The sequence below is a fragment of the Rosa rugosa genome, chromosome 4, assembly GCF_958449725.1.
Source record: "Rosa rugosa chromosome 4, drRosRugo1.1, whole genome shotgun sequence".
NCBI lineage: Eukaryota > Viridiplantae > Streptophyta > Magnoliopsida > Rosales > Rosaceae > Rosa > Rosa rugosa.
In genome coordinates, this window is record NC_084823.1 from 51,589,946 (window position 1) to 51,609,779 (window position 19,834).

The 19,834-nt window shown below is 36.7% G+C and overlaps 6 protein-coding genes across 7 annotated transcripts; 2 read left to right on the forward strand and 4 right to left on the reverse strand.

The window, feature by feature from the left end:
• Nucleotides 1–121: 121 nt before the first annotated feature.
• Nucleotides 122–2,771, forward strand: LOC133706989 (probable cinnamyl alcohol dehydrogenase 1). 2 transcript variants are annotated; one of them, XM_062132532.1, is made up of 7 exons: nt 122–345; nt 721–813; nt 1,096–1,209; nt 1,298–1,528; nt 1,657–1,942; nt 2,125–2,275; nt 2,387–2,771. In XM_062132532.1, the coding sequence occupies exons 2-7, from the start codon at nt 734–736 to the stop codon at nt 2,581–2,583; spliced, it is 1,059 nt and encodes a 352-aa protein (XP_061988516.1). In that variant the 5' UTR covers nt 122–345; nt 721–733; the 3' UTR covers nt 2,584–2,771. The 2 variants fall into 2 exon arrangements, with proteins under 2 accessions (XP_061988516.1, XP_061988517.1); XM_062132533.1 differs by lacking the exon at nt 122–345 and adding an exon at nt 425–573.
• Nucleotides 2,772–6,590: 3,819 nt separating this feature from the next.
• On the forward strand, nt 6,591–9,250 carry LOC133706727 (probable cinnamyl alcohol dehydrogenase 1). The gene is made up of 7 exons (XM_062132272.1): nt 6,591–6,745; nt 7,151–7,243; nt 7,556–7,669; nt 7,755–7,985; nt 8,114–8,399; nt 8,582–8,732; nt 8,845–9,250. The coding sequence occupies exons 1-7, from the start codon at nt 6,738–6,740 to the stop codon at nt 9,039–9,041; spliced, it is 1,080 nt and encodes a 359-aa protein (XP_061988256.1). The 5' UTR covers nt 6,591–6,737; the 3' UTR covers nt 9,042–9,250.
• LOC133706726 (WAT1-related protein At5g07050-like) lies at nt 9,177–11,288 on the reverse strand. The gene is made up of 6 exons (XM_062132271.1): nt 11,084–11,288; nt 10,806–10,985; nt 10,143–10,383; nt 9,883–10,041; nt 9,579–9,730; nt 9,177–9,495 (listed from the first exon to the last, which is right to left on the reverse strand). The coding sequence occupies exons 1-6, from the start codon at nt 11,254–11,256 to the stop codon at nt 9,300–9,302; spliced, it is 1,101 nt and encodes a 366-aa protein (XP_061988255.1). The 5' UTR covers nt 11,257–11,288; the 3' UTR covers nt 9,177–9,299.
• Nucleotides 11,289–13,891: 2,603 nt separating this feature from the next.
• LOC133707296 (WAT1-related protein At5g07050-like) lies at nt 13,892–15,978 on the reverse strand. Its single transcript, XM_062132854.1, has 6 exons — nt 15,717–15,978; nt 15,445–15,624; nt 14,964–15,207; nt 14,704–14,862; nt 14,351–14,502; nt 13,892–14,238 (listed from the first exon to the last, which is right to left on the reverse strand). Exons 1-6 carry the CDS (start codon nt 15,887–15,889, stop codon nt 14,088–14,090), a joined length of 1,059 nt encoding a protein of 352 aa, XP_061988838.1. The 5' UTR covers nt 15,890–15,978; the 3' UTR covers nt 13,892–14,087.
• Nucleotides 15,979–16,296: 318 nt separating this feature from the next.
• On the reverse strand, nt 16,297–18,551 carry LOC133743943 (WAT1-related protein At5g07050-like). Its single transcript, XM_062172030.1, has 6 exons — nt 18,224–18,551; nt 17,953–18,132; nt 17,415–17,658; nt 17,162–17,320; nt 16,784–16,935; nt 16,297–16,685 (listed from the first exon to the last, which is right to left on the reverse strand). The coding sequence occupies exons 1-6, from the start codon at nt 18,415–18,417 to the stop codon at nt 16,499–16,501; spliced, it is 1,116 nt and encodes a 371-aa protein (XP_062028014.1). The 5' UTR covers nt 18,418–18,551; the 3' UTR covers nt 16,297–16,498.
• A 139-nt stretch (nt 18,552–18,690) lies between these two features.
• Nucleotides 18,691–19,619, reverse strand: LOC133743944 (large ribosomal subunit protein uL6-like). The gene has a single exon (XM_062172031.1). The coding sequence runs from the start codon at nt 19,550–19,552 to the stop codon at nt 18,962–18,964; it is 591 nt and encodes a 196-aa protein (XP_062028015.1). The 5' UTR covers nt 19,553–19,619; the 3' UTR covers nt 18,691–18,961.
• Between the last annotated feature and the right edge of the window lie 215 nt (nt 19,620–19,834).

Sequence of the window (19,834 nt, forward strand, 5' to 3'; positions counted from 1 at the left end):
TTACATATGTCAGTGAGAATCGAACCCATGACCTATATAATGTTAGAATTATAAATAAACCCGATCCCATACGTAGTTATTTATTATTACGTACATACTGATTCTCCATTCAACGGCAACGGCACGGGGTTTGACAAACTGGAACTTTGGATTACCACTGCTTATATTAATCAAAGGCCCATCTCTTCGGATGAATCCAGAGACTGAAAACTGTGCCAAGTAACGCCTGAGTGAGAACTCTCATTATAAATGCTACATGTTTGGTTCTTGAGTTTGCGTACTCATACTACTAGGACAATCGACGACCCACAAACAAAGCCGAGCTCTCTCTCCCCATATCTTTGGGTAAGTGAACGCATGCTCTTTCTGTATTCTTAATAGTCAAGACTCAAGAGTTTATTTGTATCTGAAAGACTGAAACGGTCGATGAAGATTCGACTGTCTGATCGTATATCACACTGGTAAAACATGAAGCCTTGTTTTTGTGAGGTTTAGACAGTTTTTCACTATTTGGGTATCAGTGGAACTACAAAAAGATCAAAACTTTCCCCAAATTTAAGACACCCAATTGGTGTAAGTCACACATAACAGTCACTTTAGTTGTTATTCAGGATTTTGAGATTGATTTGGTAGCTTTAGTCAGTTAGTCTGAGATGGAATGCCTAATCATGCATAGCTTTATCTTAATGGAAGCTGTTTTTGCTTGCTATGTGTTTATAGGGATAAGTCAACAATGAGTGAAAAAGGGAATTGCATTGGATATGCTGCAAGGGATCCATCTGGAGTTCTATCCCATTATGAATTTAGCCGCAGGTGTGTTTTCGAATCATTCTTACTCTATAAAAGTTGCACAAATTTTCATCAAGGAAAGATGAAAAGAGAAAGGCTCTTTCTTGTTGCATCACTTTAGATTTAAAGATCACTTTGTGATTGAAAGTAGTGCAGTTAAGCTGTGATGACAAAAGACTTCTAGTTAGAATTGGGGAATATCAGTTATCACTGAATTCTCATTGTTAGGCCTTAGCATCAAGATTTCAGAATGTTGATCTTCTAGAGTTTAGTTGCATCTATAATCAAGTTTGTGATCATCTTCAGGGATCTTGGAACCGATGATGTTTCCATAAGAATTACTCATTGCGGAGTTTGTTATGCTGATGTGATTTGGACCAGAAATAAGCATGGAGACTCCAAGTACCCTCTAGTGCCTGGGTATGTAGACTGACCGTATTATAGATAAATAAGTAGCTGCTGTATTTCTCACAGCTCTAAAACTATTTGTTTTTGATTTATTATACAGACATGAGATTGCGGGTATTGTAAAAGAGGTAGGTTCAAATGTCAAGCGGTTCAAAGTCGGTGACCATGTTGGAGTGGGAACCTATGTCAACTCATGCAGAGATTGTGAGTATTGCAATGATGGACTTGAAGTTCAGTGTGTAAAGGGATCGGTTTTCACTTTTAATGGTGTTGATGCTGATGGTACAATTACGAAAGGGGGATACTCCAGTCACATAGTTGTTCACGATAGGTATGAAGTTTATTGCTATAGAATGTTGCCATCCTTTGGTATAGTTGTACTATTACATAATTCAGATCTAAATGGTATATGCATTTGAAGTTCTACTTCTTTTAACCTAATGCCAATTCATATTACAGGTACTGCTACAAGATACCTGATAACTATCCATTGGCTTCCGCAGCACCTTTGCTTTGTGCTGGAATTACTGTTTATGCTCCTATGATGCGCCATAAGATGAACCAACCCGGTAAATCTCTAGGCGTGATCGGGCTTGGTGGTCTTGGTCACATGGCAGTGAAGTTTGGAAAGGCATTTGGTTTGAATGTAACAGTTTTCAGCACAAGCATAACCAAGAAAGAGGAAGCCTTAAGTCTGCTTGGTGCAGATAAATTTGTGGTCTCATCTGACCAAGAGCAGATGAAGGTAAGCAACATAATAGTGAAATTGGTGATCTATAGTAGTCTATGGTATATTGGTATTCATTAATCCTCTTTCGTCATAAAGCAACTTTTTTTGGTTTTACCTGACCAGAAAGAAATAGTGAAATTGGTGATCCATACTTGCTATGGTATTTCTTTATCATTTTTCGGCTTTTTGCTATGCAGGCTTTGGTGAAGTCACTTGACTTTATAGTTGACACAGCGTCTGGTGATCACCCATTTGATCCATACATGGCATTGTTGAAGACTGGTGGAATTTTCGTCTTGGTGGGATTCCCCAGTGAAGTCAAATTCAGTCCTGCAAACCTTAATCGAGGTACTTTGGCATTTTTCAAATGATTGAAATTATAGTTTTCATGTGTCCAACTCTTTTGGGTGTGGGTATAGTCGCAAGTATAATGATTTTAATTCGTTGACCTTTTGGCAGGTATGAAAACCATTTCTGGTAGTATAACGGGTGGAACAAAGGATACACAAGAAATGATAGATTTCTGTGCTGCTCATGGAATCCACCCAATGATTGAAGTAATTCCAATTCAATATGCAAATGAAGCTATTGACAGGCTTACAAAAAGAGATGTGAAATACCGGTTTGTGATTGACATTGAAAACTCCCTGAAATGATACCCTGGAAGAGAAGCAGAGTTTCTCTTCTTGATGTGTTATTACTTATTAGATGTACATGGTGTGTTTCGGGTGAGAGAATACCTTTCTGGAACTTTTTTTATTGGAATTGATCTTATGCATAATTTGTAAAGGGATTAGAGATTTTGTGAATAAACATCAATTTCATATGGGATTGATTTTCTGAATCATGCTAAAACAAACTTTCATTTTCAGCAACTGTTCTTAGGTCAGGACTACGCTCTTTCTGTTGTTACAGGATTCGTCACTTTAATACCTTTCAGGGAAATGGCGAGCACCTTATCATCATTAAGTACTCCTTTTTCATTTTCTGTGAGTTCAGCAACAAGACCATCTTTCCTCTTTACTTACAGAAAACAGTAAGGGCCAACGATAATGAGAAATGCTCCGATCAAGCAGCAAATACTCAACTTTAGATTGCTCATGACATATTATTAAAAACTGTGAAAAAGCAGGATAGACGACAGATTGGTTTACCTGCCGACGTGAAGTCGCTCTGCAAAAGCGAATGCCGGGAACAGTGCAACTATAATGACTTGTAGGTGGCTAAACATAGCTGTAAAAACTGGTCCCCTGTAACTGATGGCACCATGTCGTGAGCTCAGCATTATCCCCTAATGCTGAGCTTACAACTCCCAATTACTAACTAAGAAGCGTATTAAAACAAATGAATGAAATGGACGGTTCTGGCCAAATGTGATGACTAGGGTAAGAGATGCATGTAATTTTAACTTAAGTCTAACTTTTTTAACTTTAAGTCTAACTTGTTATGTTGTTAGATTGACAATTCGATTCTCACAGTACGTCAAACAATAATCTAAGTACTCAGCGATTCAGATAACAAATGTGAACATAATTCATAAGATAAACAGATACAAAAGAAAACACTCAACACTGTATACGATGGTTAAAAGTTGCACATTCGAATCAAGTCTCCATGAAGCTTGATCTCTTGCAAAAAACAAAGCAACAATGGAAGATTGCAATGATGCGAAAAAGCATATCAGGGTGGTCAGTGACAATGGAGCAGGGTAGACTTTGGAGACCATAGCTTGCGAGCCAAATAAACCATAAGGTCATGTTGAACAAATGGTTTCATTTTATATAGAGAGGTCATTTGAAATCAAGGATTTAACCACCTGGAGAATCAGCCATGAACACCATACTATGTGACTAGTCTGAATCAAACCCTTGATCCAGTTTTCGTTACCATGCTTCAACTCAGTGCTATATATACTGATCCTCTCAACAGAGTTTACTTTAGCATGACTGAATTCAATGTTTGTCTTACCATCACTCTTAATAGACTATAGAATAGATTGCAAATCTATGCTCTGTTGGTTCAATGAATAGTGAATGTTTAGAATTATTCCTTGAACTATCCAGAGATGAAGGATGCTCTATATTTTTGTGGGAGCAAGGCAGGCAAAAACTGGTTCAAATTATACATGCTTTTTGTTCATTCATGCAAGATAGTTGTAATTCAATATATAGTACTGGATATGATTTAAGCTGACATTACTGAACCATGGCACCACTAGAATATCTTTTCGACTGCTGATTCATGAATCTTGATGTCGTTATTTCCTTTTCTGGTTACAAGTTTGCAATGCATATTTACCCTTTAGTTGAGGTTCTGGACAAATATTTACTCTTCCTTTGCTACCCTATGGAGGGCCTCTTTGTTCTCATTTTCTTTTTTTTCTCTGATTCTGTTTCTCCCTTTCTTAAGCAGATCCGGGAGAAAGTAAGTTATAGCTAAGCTCATGGCAAAGAAAAAGTAAGTTATGGCTAAGCTTAAGGCAAAGAAAATAAAAAAAAATACTATATTGGTGTAAAAATTTGACTAGAATATAGAAAAGATATACATGTCATGTATTACATCTTAATCATAAGTAGCGAATGAATTTTGTACATACATTTTCAGTATCTGTAATCATCATTGCATCACATGTATGACAACATCTAGGTTCTCTTATGCCTGAGGGCTTTAGGTTCTCTTACGCTACCAAGGCTGCAGCCCAATCAAATCAGCGAGATTGGAGTCTCAGATTCCAAACCAACATATCAGTTGAAGCACTGGCCATACTATTGGCTACAATACGAAGCTGATGATGAAAGCATGGATGAAGATATCCAATTGCAGGTTGTGTTTTAAGGCGGTACTTATCCTCGAGCAAAACAGACACCATCGGGCATTTGAGGTAGACTTAGGAGGTGACAAGCTGTGGCTTAACACCTAGGACAAAAACGATGTATTCCTCAACATCCCTTTCAACTTTTGAACTATCTCCGGCTGCGTTAATTTCCACAACTTTTTCAAGCATGACTTCAAGCATATGCCCAACGATGACCCAGATTCTTCCATCTCAATGTGCTTAATGTGTGGATCCTCAATACTTTCCACACATGAAAAGGTCCAGCATGACTACTACGAGAACAGAGAATGCTTCCAACAAAACAATTTCAGAAAAGTGAGAAACGAAAAGAAACTAGATAAAAAAAAAAAAATATGCAAAACAGAAATTTTAACCAAACAAATGAATTTGTACATTAATGTATGTAATTATCAACATATCCATGTATGTGTATTACATCTTGATCAGCGAATGAATTTTGTACAATTTCACTGTAATTAACATCACACTACCAAGGTGCAGCCCCCTCAAAAGCGCTATGAATCTTAGCGAGATCGGAATCCCAAATTCCAACCCAACCAAATAATTGGAGTAGAGCCATATAATTCGCAGCAATACAAAGCCCATAGTAAACACATGGATAAAATATGATATTCAATTTCAAGCTATGTCTAAATTCCTTTATTCCTCTTCTCCGTGACACTAACATTTTAATTTCTTCTAATATCTCAAAATGTGAAATTGAATTAGAACAAAAATATTGAAATTCTACGAAACACACTACTAAATTTTTTTTATTATTTAGTCGTCATTGTTGTACATACCTCTCTTTTTTTTCTTTTTTTTTGGATTAAGAGCTGTACATACCTCTCTTTAAATATAGCATAAGTCATAAATTTCGCATTGTTATTCACATTCATGAGTGTCAAGTGACTGCATCAATGATATGTGTGCACTTAATTAAAACAAAATTTCTTATTGTCATACATTGTTATGTTACTATATCAGTCATATATATATATATCTTATTGTCATACATTGTTATGTTACTATATCAGTCATATATATATATATATATATATATATATATATATATATATATATATATATTATGATTTTTCAGTATTTCATGATATAATGAAGCACAAGTAGGGCTGTCAATGGGTCGTGTCGGGTTGGGTTCGTGTCGGGTCAAGGTATTTGTCGTGTCGCAAGATACAAACCCAAAGCCAACCCATTTAATAATCGTGTCAAAAATTTAAACCCAAACCCAACCTATTTATTAAACAGGTTACCCGTTTCCAACCCGCTTAACCCATTTAATAAATAGGTTGTGTCGTGTTTGACAAAATGACTCATTTAAGGGTTAACAATGTGACCCACTTAACTAAAAAAATGCATAAATTGATTAAATTCACTAAAAACTCCACAAGACGAATAATATAAATAATTATATATAATTCATAAATAATTAAATCCAATAATTACAAAGCAAAACATTTCAAATTGTCTAATCCTATGATCAAATACTCTCAACGTCTAAAATTTCAGGATGAAGTATAGCATAATCGGGTTATACGGGTTCACTTCGTGTTGGCGGGTTGACCCGTGGCCGACCCATTTATTAAATGGGTCATGGCGGGTTGACCCATGACTGACCCGTTTTTTAATCGTGCGGGTTCAACCCGCTTTATTTCGTTCGGGTTTCGAGTCGTGTCGGAATTGACAGCCCTAAGCACAAGCAGTGGCAATTACAATAATTTTATGTAAAACAAAAAACAAAAAACATCAAACTTATCCTCATAATTCTTTAAAAACTGTCCCGTAATAAACAAAAAAAGGCCCACCTCTTGTGAGGAGTCCAGTGACACTGTGCCAAGTAACGGTGAGACCTGAGTTGGTTCATTCACTATAAGAATTAAGAATTAAGAATTAAGAAGCTTGAAGCTTCAATTTGAGTGGTCTCTCAAACAAAGTCGAGCTCTTTCTCTTCGTATGTTTGGGTAAGTACACGCATGCTCTTTCTGTATTCTGTCAAAGTTATTTGTATCTGAAAGACTGAAACGATCAATGGAGATATGACTGTCTGATCCTTATATCATACTGGTAAAACATGAAGCCTTGTCTTTGTGAGGTTTACACACTCTTTTACTATTTGGGTATCACTGGAACTACACAAAGATCAAAACTTTTCCCAAATTTTAGACACCCAATTGGTATAGTAGATCGTTAATAAGTCACACATGACGATCACTTTAGTTGTTATTCAGAATTTGAGATTGATTTGGTAGCTTTAGTGTTGTATTGCAAGCTCTTCTGTGATTAAGCTCAGTCAGTTTGAGATGGAATGCCTAATCATTCATAGCTTTATCTTAATGAATCCATGTTTGATTGCTATGTGTTTATAGGGATAAGTCAATAATGAGTGAAAAAGGGAATTGCATTGGATATGCTGCAAGGGATCCATCTGGAGTTCTATCTCATTATGAATTTAGCCGCAGGTGTGCTTTCGAATAATTCTTACTCTAAAGTTTCACAATGTTTCATTAATTTTCATCTAGGAAAGATAAAAAGAGAAGGGCTTTTCTTGTTGCATCACTCTTTAAATTTCAAGTTGACTTTGTGACAGTTGAGCTGTGATGACAAAAAGACTTGTAGAAAGAATTGGGAATATGTTTATCACGGAATTCTCATTGTTAGGCCTTAGAATCAAGCTTTCAGAATGTTGATTTTCTAGAGTTTAGTTGCATCTAGTTGGTGAGCATGATAACATTGTTTACTCATTTTCTATTTGATTGGGATTCTATCTTCAGGGATCTTGGAACCGACGATGTTTCGGTAAGAATTACTCATTGCGGAGTTTGTTATGCTGATGTGATTTGGACCAGAAATAAGCATGGAGACTCCAAGTACCCTCTAGTGCCTGGGTATGTAGACTGACCGTATTATAGATAAATAAGTAGCTGCTGTATTTCTCACTCTAAAACTATTTGTTTTTGGTTTATTATACAGACACGAGATTGCGGGTATTGTAAAAGAGGTAGGTTCAAATGTCAAGCGATTCAAAGTCGGTGACCATGTTGGAGTGGGAACCTATGTCAACTCATGCAGAGATTGTGAGTATTGCAATGATGGACTTGAAGTTCAGTGCGTAAAGGGATCAGTTTTCACTTTTAATGGTGTTGATGCTGATGGTACAATTACGAAAGGGGGATACTCCAGTCATATAGTTGTTCACGATAGGTATGAAGTTTATTGCTATAGAATGTTGCCATCCTTTGGTATAGTTGTACTATTACATAATTCAGATCTAAATGGTATATGCATTTGAAGTTCTACTGCTGTTAACCTAATGCCAATTCATATTACAGGTACTGCTACAAGATACCTGATAACTATCCATTGGCTTCCGCAGCACCTTTGCTTTGTGCTGGAATTACTGTTTATGCTCCTATGATGCGCCATAAGATGAACCAACCCGGTAAATCTCTAGGCGTGATTGGGCTTGGTGGTCTTGGTCACATGGCAGTGAAGTTTGGAAAGGCATTTGGTTTGAATGTAACAGTTTTCAGCACAAGCATATCCAAGAAAGAGGAAGCCTTAAGTCTGCTTGGTGCAGATAAATTTGTGGTCTCATCTGACCAAGAGCAGATGAAGGTAAGCAACATAATAGTGAAATTGGTGATCTATAGTTTGCTATGGTATATTGGTATTTATTAATCCTCTTTCGTCACAAAGCAACTTTTTTTGGTTTTACCCGACCAGAAAGAAATAGTGAAATTGGTGATCCATACTTGCTATGGTATTTCTTTATCATTTTTTGGCTTTTTGCTATGCAGGCTTTGGTGAAGTCACTTGACTTTATAGTTGACACAGCGTCTGGTGATCACCCATTTGATCCATACATGGCATTGTTAAAGACTGGTGGAATTTTTGTCTTGGTGGGATTCCCCAGTGAAGTCAAATTCAGTCCTGCAAGCCTTAATCTTGGTACTTTGGCATTTTTCAAATGATCAAAATTATAGTTTTCATATATTCTTTTGGGTGTGGGTGTGGGTGTGGTTGTAAGTTTAATGATTTTAATTCATTGACCTTTTGGCAGGTATGAAAACCATTTCTGGTAGTATAACAGGTGGAACAAAGGATACACAAGAAATGATAGATTTCTGTGCTGCTCATGGAATCCACCCAATGATTGAAGTAATTCCAATTCAATATGCAAATGAAGCTATTGACAGGCTTACAAAAAGAGATGTGAAATACCGGTTTGTGATTGACATTGAAAACTCCCTGAAATGATACCATGGAAGAGAAGCAGAATTTCTCTTCTTGATATGTTATCAAGTTAAAACTTTACATGGTGTGCTTTAGGGTGAGAACCCTTGTGGAACTTTTTAGTTTTTATTGGAATTAATCTTCTGCATAATGGGTAAGGAGATTAGAGATTATGTGAATAAATAGAGATTATGTGAATAAACATCAGTTCCATTTGGGATTGATTTTCTGAATCATGATGAAACAAACTTTTCATTTTCATGAACTGTTCTAAGGTTACGACTACGCCCTTTCTGTAGTTACAGGATCTATAGGCACAGGATTCGTCACTTTGATATCGTTCAGGGAAATGGCGAGCACCTTATCATCATTAAGTACTCCTTTTTCATTCTCTGTGAGTTCAGCAACAAGGCCATCTTTCTTCCTTCCCCATAGAAAACAGTAAAGGCCAACTATAATGAGAAATGCTCCTATCAAGCTGCAAATAACTCAACTTTAGATTGTTCATGACATTTTATTAAAAATTGTGAAGAAGCAGGATAGAAGAACAGATTAGTTTACCTGCCGACGTGAAGTCGCTCTGCAAAAGCAAATGCCGAGAACAGTGCAACTATAATGACTTGTAGGGGGCTAAACATAGCTGTAAAAACTGGTCCCTTGTAACTGATGCACCATGTTTGCAGGTAATAGACTAATGCTGAGCTCACAAATCCCTATTACAAAAGTAAGGAGCGTTTAATACAAATTAACGAAATGTACGGTACTGGCAAATGTGATGACTTATCATGTTGGTAGATTGACAACACCGTTCTCACATCAAAATGTGAACTTCATAAGGTAAACAGATACAAAAGAAAACACTCACACTGTAGGCGATGGTTAAAAGTTGCACATTCGAATCAAGTCTCCATGAAGCTTGATCTCTTGCAAAAAACAAAGCAACAATGGAAGATTGCAGCGATGCGAAGAAGCATATGAGGGTGGTCAGTGACAATGGAGCAGGGTAGACTTTGCAGACCACAGCCTGTGAGCCAAATAACGATGAGGCCATGTTAAACAGACCACTTAAATTTGATGTGTTTCTTATTATATAGAGATGTCATTGAAATCCAATAATTTAATCACCTGGAGAATCAGCCACGAACACCATACTATGTGACTAGTCAGAATAAGACCAGAACCCTTAATCCAGTTTTCGTTACCGTGCTTCAACTCAGTGCTATATACACTGATCAGTGGCTTCTCAACAAAACCCTGGAATAGGTATCCTTTCCAGAAAGTGAACATTAGAGAACCACCGATGCAAAGAAGTGTACCAACTACCTTTGCTTGACCTCTGGCACTTTTAATATTCAAATTCTCCATCCTGCATAAGAGCAAGTAGTTGATCACCCGCTTAGGCCTAAAATGTATTTATATTATACTTTTAGGGTTATTTGTCTATGGTACATCAATGTACCGGCATCAAGTAGACCAGCTTCATACTGTAGTAGACTAACTTCATGTAGTGGTAGACTAGCTCTGCTTGGTCTTGAGCTAGTCTACAAGTACATGGAGCTGGTCTACCATTGATGTACCAATACTGTAATGCACCGTAGATTCTCCCATACTTTATGTTTCCAATACACTGTAAACCCTACATGGTTGACCCTTTATGTACACAAACAATGTTCTTTTGAACATACATAAGCACAAGGTTAACACCGAAAAAAGCTGCAAAAAATTATTTCATATAGATTAGAATAATAAAGGAAAGGTGGATTTACACGATGTGTGTAGAGAATATACCGAAGCAGAACCGCCATTGCAAACGTCAAACTTGGGACTACATTACTCAAGGCGCAAGCAACTGTGGGGGAGGTGTATGCTAAACCAGTATAGTACACATTGAGATGGATGGTAGTCCCAAATAATGTCAGCACAAAAACTTTTGCAGCTATTGAAAATGAGAGTGAAGGTCTCTGCTTCCTGGTTTGCAAAATCCATTCTAGTATTAATTTTCTCTGTTACTTAATACCACAAAACAAGAATATGAGTCTGAAAAGATGCAAGAATATATAGCTTACTTTTCAAGGAAATAAGCAAATGGTGCTAGCAAAAACATGGCCATAACATGCCTATAAACCACAAAGACAACTGGCTTGAGACCTTCCTCGAGAGAAAGTTTTACGAGGACGCTTGATCCACCATAGGCCAGCTGAACCAGTATCATTACCACGTAGTACCTGCATCCCTCCATTTTTATATGAACTGCTCTAATTCAAAATATTGAACTTTACTAACAAGTTTCAATTAATCAGTTTTTATAGTAGTGAAGGATCAACCAGAACCACACCTTCTAAGTACCACTCTTTTTAGTTAGAAATAAATGTGAAAAACAAAAGTAATAAACTAATTAGCTAGTGGAATTCACATTCACCAATTATGCTTACGAAGGATGGCAACTCACCTTAAATCAAAAAGGGTTCATAAACGAAACAGAAAGAAAAATACTTGGATTGTACAACTCTTTTAGATTAACTTCTGGGGAATGTCTCATTTAGTGCACAATGAGGTGTCCAGATTTTGGTACAGATGCACTTGAAAATTACGTCATCATTTCCATCCACAATGGAGGACATGCACAGATTAGGATGTGATTCGTGTCGGACTTCCTACAAGCTTGTTGTTTAGTTAGGTTTAGGAATTGGTATGCGATATCTGCACTACTACAGCAGGTGCATTTCATTTTGGGAAGTTGCTGATTAATATATAGGTTCTGGTTAGCAAGTTCAGTTCGGTATGAATTGAAATTTCTTTTTCTATATGAAGCATACACATATATCAGTTAGTTCAATTCTGTGAACAATGTTTTCCCTTAATCATGTTGTTTAATAGCAGTAGCTTAAGCATTTTAGAGCTGCAAGTGATGATGTAATTTTTTATTTATTTATTTATTTATTTTTTTTTTTTTTGAGAAAATTAGATATAAACCCAATTTTCTAAAGAGGTATAGGGAAAAATCCATGCATATTTTTCTATCAATTTACACCCAATCTACGTAGGTAACCTTCCTTGTAGAGTATTGATGTATAATTAATATTTTTTCTTGTTTTTCTATATGCCTGATTTACCCTTAGGCAACCTTCCTTACAAAGTGTTGATGTATAATTATAATATTTTGAAAAGTATGTGATTTTATGGCTTAATTCATGCATGCTTTGATTTCAAAATTTCATTGAGGAAAACTTTTATATATAGCACCATGATTTCAAACTATACAAATACTAGTTCATTTCATGTAGACCATAAGAAAGAAGTTCAAATTTGTTGCTGTGAACTTGTGTATCATCTATGCATTCGTGACCATGTTCTCTTTCGAAAGTATGGTAATAAGGTATGTTATTCATGAGATTTAGTTTTTCAAATCTCTTCTTTTCTCATCATTGTACCTTGAATTTTCTTATGGTAACTTTTCCTTTTGTATATTGTCATATTAATTTGATCATTGTTCATTCTCAATTGTTACCTAATCGATAGATATATGCATATAGGGATAAGTTAGAGATTTTGAACATAAGAAATATGGTTAACTCGCATGATAGAATACCCAAGAAAGAGGTTGAAATGAAAATTTCTAGAAGTGAGGTTAGCTAAACATACGCGTCTAATCTTTAGGTTGTAATTAAAATAAAAACTTATTAGATAGGTTAAAAACTTAAACCTCTACCTTTAAGTCAGGTTGCAAGTAAATTGATGAAAAACACAAAATCTACCTTTAAAATAGAAAATTTCAATTACCAAAAAGTAAATTTCTAGCAATAATGATGAGTAGAAGGAAAACTGCTATAATAATGGGACTAATAAAAAATCTACGATTAAGGTATTTAAAAAGATTTGCGAGTTGACTAATGTTTATCAGCTTTAAATAGTGGCAATATGTGTAATTTAGAATAAAGAAAGGTAATATTTTATCCTAGTTAGCAATAATTGGTTGTAGATTGAAAAAAAATAGTAAGGTGGGTTTCTTCTATTAGATTTTATAAGAATTGGCAAATAAAGCTAATTATAAGATTTAAAAAAAAAATAGTAGGTAGCAATAATGAATTTCCCTCATTTTTTTTTTTTTTTGCTGTGCATGCAAATGGAATCAGATGTATGGATGCCACTGTTATATAAAGCTAATTATTGCTCAGGATTATATTGTTTTCTTTAGACTTTAGACACTCACTATTTAAGCCATGATAAACAAAGTAGTGGATATGTTAATCACCATATGAAAAATATGTGACGTCCACTCTATTCCACTACCACAAAAGAAGGTTGCTTGTATCATTTTGCCACCTGAAGCTGGACATGTACCAGCTTAATCGTTAGTGAGACGTGACTAACGTTTTAATAACTCTAATTGGATAAAAACTATTGTAGTTGCTTATGGATAATGAGTAATGCCCACTTTTCTTGTAGTGAAAGAAAAAGATTGAAGAAAAATTAGCATATTCAAGATGGATACCAATTTCATGTGATTTTGAAATCTGGAATTCGAGAGAATCAGCATATTCAAGATGGAACCAATTTCACAGTCAAAAACCATTTGCTATAGAACCAATTTCACAGTCAAAAACCATTTGCTATAGAACCACATCGGTTCGTCGTATAATTAAAACATCTAAACCATAACAAACAGAGATTTCTCATCAAAATCTCCTACTAAAACAAAACCGAAAGATGGCCAAATCAAGAAACTATGAATCAGTCCTCTCCAGCTATGATTGAAGTGATTCCAATTCAATAGGAAAATGAAGCAATTATAAGGCTTATGACAAGCTATGTGATATACCGGTGTTTGATTAACATTGAAGCTTTCTGAAATAATTCCTAGCTTAAAAGAGAAGCAGAATTTATGTTCTTGACATGTGTCATTCAGCTTATAAGTTCATATGGAGTGTTTACTGTGATCGACAGCATAATGTGTATGAGATTATGTGAATAAACACGAATTTCATAAAGGATTTTGTGAATCATGCTAAAACAAAATTTTCTTTTACATCAACTGTTCTTATGAGTTATGACTGTGTCCTTTCTCTAGTTTCAGGCTTCATCACTGTATCGATCATTCATGGAATTACCACCATTAAGTACTCCTTTTCCATTCTGTGGGAGTTCAGCAATAACACCATCTTTCTTCTTTCCCCATAGCACGCAGTAAAGGCCAACGATGATGAGAAATGCTCCGATCAAGCTGAAAATAATTCTAGCTTAGATTATTTATGACAAGCAGAAAGTAAGTAGTATCAAGATTACAAACAACTGTGAAGTAGTATCAAGATGGAACAAGAAGAAAGTATTTTTACCTGCCTAAGTGGAGTCGCTCTGCGAAAGCAGTTGCTGAGAAGATTGCGACTATAATAACTTGTAGGGGACTAAACATAGCTGCAAAAACTGGTCCCTTATGTCTGATGCACCATGTTTGCAGGTAATAGACTAGTGATGAGATCAAAACTCCCTAATACAAAAGGATCAGATGAATACAAATTAAGGAAATGTACAGTAGTGACAAATATATTAAGCCTGACTGGTCATATTATTTAATTGGAAACTAGAATCCCACATTTAAACAATAATAAATCCAACTACTGAATGGTTCAGATTGACATTTGAGCGAATTTCATGCATAAGATAAACATATACAAAAGAAAACACTCACACTGTAGACGATGGTAAAAAGCTTCAGATCCCACTCAAGTCTCCATGAAGCTTTATTTTTTGCAAAAAACAGGGCAACAATGGAAGATTGCAATGATGCAAAAAAGCACATTAGTGCGGTTAGTGACAATGGAGCAGGGTAGACTTTGGAGACCATAGCCTGCAGTGAGCAAGATAACCATTTGGTCAAGTTGATCTATCATCTATCCACTAGATTTTGATGTAAATAGAGATGTCATTTGAAATCGAAGATTTAATCACCTGGAGAATAAGCCATGAACTCCATGCTATGTGACTAGTGAGAATAAGAGCCGAACCCTTGATCCAATTTTCCTTACCATGCCTCAACTCAGTGTTATATCCCTTGATAAGTGGCTTCTCAACAAAACCCTTGAATAGGTACCCTCCTTTCCAGAATGTGAAAATAAGAGAACCACCAATGCAGAGGAGTGTACCAACCACCTTTGCTTGACCTCGCCGATTTTTAATCTTCAACTTCTCCATCCTGTATAAGCGCAAGTAAAACTTAGAATAGAGTAAGTAACTTGTTCTCCTAAATAGTTGATCATCTACTTATGTCTACAGCTATATTGGATTATACTTCGATTTTATTACATTTCTGATAGAGTGTAAACCCTACATGTGCATGGTTAAGGTCAACACCAAAAATATGTGCAAAGGATTATTTCATAGATAAGCACCTAGAAAAGGTGGTTTTACTCAATGTGAGTAGAGAATATACCGAAGCAGAACCGCCATTACAAACGTCAAACTTGGGACTACATTACCCAAGGCGCAAGCAACTGTGGGGGAGATGTATGCTAAACCGGCATAGTACACATTGAGATGGATGGTAGTGCCAAATAATGCAAGCAAAAATACTTTTGCAGCTATTGAAATTGACAGTGCAGGTCTCTGCTTCCTGCTTTGCAAATCCATTCAGTATAAATTTTCTCTGTTCCTTAATACCACAAAACCACAACATTCTGAAAAGTGCAAGAACATGTAGCTTACCTCTCAATAACATAAGCAAATGGTGCTAACAAAAGCATGGCTATAACATGCCTATAAACCACAAAGACAATTGGATCGAGGCCTTCCGATAGAGAAATTTTTGTGAGGATGCTTGATACACCATAGGATAGCTGAGAAAGTACCATTGCCAAGTAGTAACTGCAGCCCTCCATGGATGGATGATCTACTTCCTTGCTATAGTTCAAAATGGTGATCACATTGCTTCAAGTTTATAGTACTGAAGGATCAACCCAAACCATTCCCTTCAAGTAATCCTCTTTATAGTTAAAACTAAAGTGGGAAAGAAAAAAGAATTTGAGTACTTAGCTACCGATATTCAAAATCAGTTTACCAATTACGCATTTATGCTCAATGTTCTTGAATGAAACAGAAATGAACTCATCTTAACTCGAATAGGTTCTGACTGAAACAGAATTTAACTTGCATGGATGGTGCAACTCTTTTAGAACAAATGCTGGGGCATTTTCATGTGCACATTGCTTTCAGCATGTGGTGTTGTCTAGATTTTGGTACAAAGAAAAAGAATGCAGAGAAAAAATAAATAACTAAAAAGCTCATGTCATTTTGAATCCTGCAGATCAATGTAACTGCAGAAATTTATTAAACTCAAGCTGGATTCCACAATTTCAAAATTGACACGTTTTGCAAGTGGAACCATATCAATTTATAATTAGAACATATTACAACCATAAAAAACCTAAGTCCAGAATTTGTCATCAAAATTCCATGGTGTAGCAATTTTCTTTACATATTAACTGTTCTTATGAACATGTACTTTCTCTAGTTACAGGATGTATCACTTGAATATCAATCTTGGAAATTGCGAGCACTTTATCATTGTTAAGAACTCCTTTTCCACTCTGTGGGGGTTCAGCAGCAAGACCATCTTGCCTCTTTCCCCATAGCACACAGTAAAGGCCAACGATAATGAGAAATGCTCCGATCAAGCTGCACAGAGTTTAATCAATTTGTGACATCTAATTAATAAAAACTGTGAAATAAAAGCAACATGGACAAAAAGAAAGTGTTTATGTTCTTCAGTTTACCTGCCAAAGTGAAGTCGCTCTGCAAAAGCAACTGCTGAGAACATTGCCACTATAATGACTTGTAGGGGGCTAAACATAGCCGCAAAAACTGGTCCCTTGTAACTGATGCACCACGCTTGCAGGTAATAGACTAATGCTGACAACACAACTCCCTATTACAAAGGTAAGGACCCAATGAATATCGATATGGAGTAAGAAATAAGATAACTATGGTGATGATTGGGATCTGCTACTAATTTGAGCTCTCTTATATGCTTGGCATGTTTGTTAGATAGAGAGCTTGAATCCACATTCAAACAACAACCCAATAATTGGTTTTCAGATCGACGTTTGGATGGACATACAAGATAAACATGTATGTATGAGAGTAACACTCACAGAGTAGATGATGGTTAAAAGTTGTAGGTTCCACTCAAGTCTCCACGAAGCTGGATTTCTTGCAAAGAACAAGGCAAGAAAGGAAGATTGCAATGATGCGAAAAAGCATATGATGGTGGTTAGTGACAATGGAGCAGGGTAGACTTTGGAGATCACAGCCTGTGAGCCAGATAACCATAAGAGCATGTTCAATAAAACACTTTATTTAGATTCATTTCATGTTATATGAATCTGTAATCAAGGATTCAGTCACCTGGAGAATTAGCCATGAACACCATGCTATATGACTAGTCAGAATTAGAGCAGAACCCTTGATCCGGTTTTGCTTACCATTCCGTAACTCAGTGTTAAATGCAGTTATCAGGGGCCTCTCAACAAAACCCTTGAATAGGTGTCCTCCTTTCCAGAAGGTGAAAATAAGAGAACCACCAATGCAGAGAAGTGTACCAACAACCTTTGCTTGACTTCTGGTACTTCTAATGTGCAATTTCTCCATCCTGAATAAGAGCAAGTTAGTCTCTAAACAGGAAATAGAACTTCTGCTCGTAAATATAGTCTTCACTGCTTATGTATAAAACTGTGTTTTGTGATCACTTATGGCTTGTATTTCCATTTTTCGACATAGATCCTTCTTAATTACAGAACTACAAACCCAAAACGCCTAAAGGAAGTGGTTCTAAAAATAAGCACAAGTTGGAGCACCAAAAAGATTTGCTATAGATTATTTTGTAGATAAGAACCTAGAAATTGAAGGAAAAGTGGCTATATAATGATGTGAGTAGAGGATATACCGTAGCAGAACGGCCAATAAAAACGTCAAACTTGGGATTACATTACTCAGGGCGCAAGCAGATGTTGGGGAAATGTATGCTAAACCAGCATAGTACACATTGAGATGGATAGTAGTCCCAAATAATGCAAGCACAAAAACTTTTGCAGCTATTGAAATTGAGAGCGAAGGTCTCTGCTTCCTGCTTTGCAAATCCATTCCTAGTATTAAGTTTCTCTGATCTTTAATACCAGAAACAGAGTCTGGAATAACACAGAGAATATATAGCTTACCTCTCAAGAACATAAGCAAATGGTCCTAGCAAGAGCATGGCGATAACATGCCTATAAACCACAAACACGACTGGATTGAGTCCTTCGGCAAGAGAAAGTTTTATGAGGACATTTGATCCACCATATGCTAGCTGTACCAGTACCATTGCCAAGTAGTAACTGCATCCCTCCATGGATGTATGAGGGTAGTCCATGTCCCAAGTCCTAATTCAAATGTTTATATAACATTGCTTCCAAGTTTTAATGGGTTTTTGCAGCAGTGAAGAATCAACCACAAGTACATTAAAGCTGGGAAAGAAAGAAGTAAACTAATTGCCTAGTGGAATTCTAAATCAGTTCACTCAAAAAGCTAAAAAGCAGTATGGTGCAGCTCTTTTTAAACTAAATTTTTGGGGGATTTTCATTAGTGGACATGAGGTGCTCTCCATATTTGATAGTTGATACAAACAAAAAAAGATGTCAGAAAAGAACTGAGAAATAATAATTCCATTACCAACTCAATAAGCTCTAATTTAACAAAACCAAGCTGCAGTCTCACGAAATGTTTGGTAACACAAACTCATATCACAAGCGAAACCTTTGCTAACACAAACCCATATCAGTACACACTATAATATTACTAGTAATCCATAAACAAAGCCCAAAACACTTCAGATCAAAATTCCCATACTCCCATATAATATAGAAACATGCCAAAATTAAAGAAAATAGTACTACTGACTGGACTAATGGATCGATTCATTCGTCTCCGGTGGTAATGGTGCTCCTCTCGCTGACGTAGATCCCATCCAGAAACTTCCTGATGTCCTTGTTCTTCACATGACACTTCTGGTTGATCAGCGCCGCCGACCTCGAAACCAACTCGATGTCGTTCCCGTCCAAAACCAGCTCATCCTTCACCTTCTCCGATCGCGAGATCGTCACGCCTTCGAGCATCTGGACCTTCCTGACTTTCTTCTCTCCCAGAAAGTTGCGGATCTCGATGGCGTTGCTGGAGCTGGGGATGGAGGCGTTGATCGGAAAGTGAGCGTAGACGAACCTCATCTTGTAGCGGTAGCCCTTGGTGACGCCGATGATGAGGTTGCTGACGTGGCTGAGGGCGGTGCGGATGGCGGCGCTGGTCTTGCGGGTGCCGAACCAGGCCTCGATCTTCAGCTTCTTTTTCCCGGTGGACTCGTCGTCGGTGACGAGCTCGAAGTCGAGGTTGAGGTGCTTGAAGTTTCGGATGAGCTTCCCGCGGGGACCTTCGACCTCGATGACCTTGGCCTTCACCTTGATGGTGACGCCGTCCGGGATGTCCATGCTCTCCGAGGCCAGAATCGTCTTCATTTTCGGCGTCTCACACTCGAAATCTGCAGGCCTTTTCCACGAAACCCTAACCCTAAGAGTGGCTGCACTCTATATAAGGGACGAGCCTGGCGGGTTCTGTTCTCTATATGGGCCGGGTCCAATTTTACTCCCCCAATATAAAATGACAGATGATTTTATTTTAGAATAAATCGAGATTTTTTGGTTATGTCAGCTACAGAATTGCTTATAAATCATGGTTTATAGGTGAGAATATTTTGATCAGAAAATAAATTCTCAAAAAAAAAAAAAAAAAAAAAACGT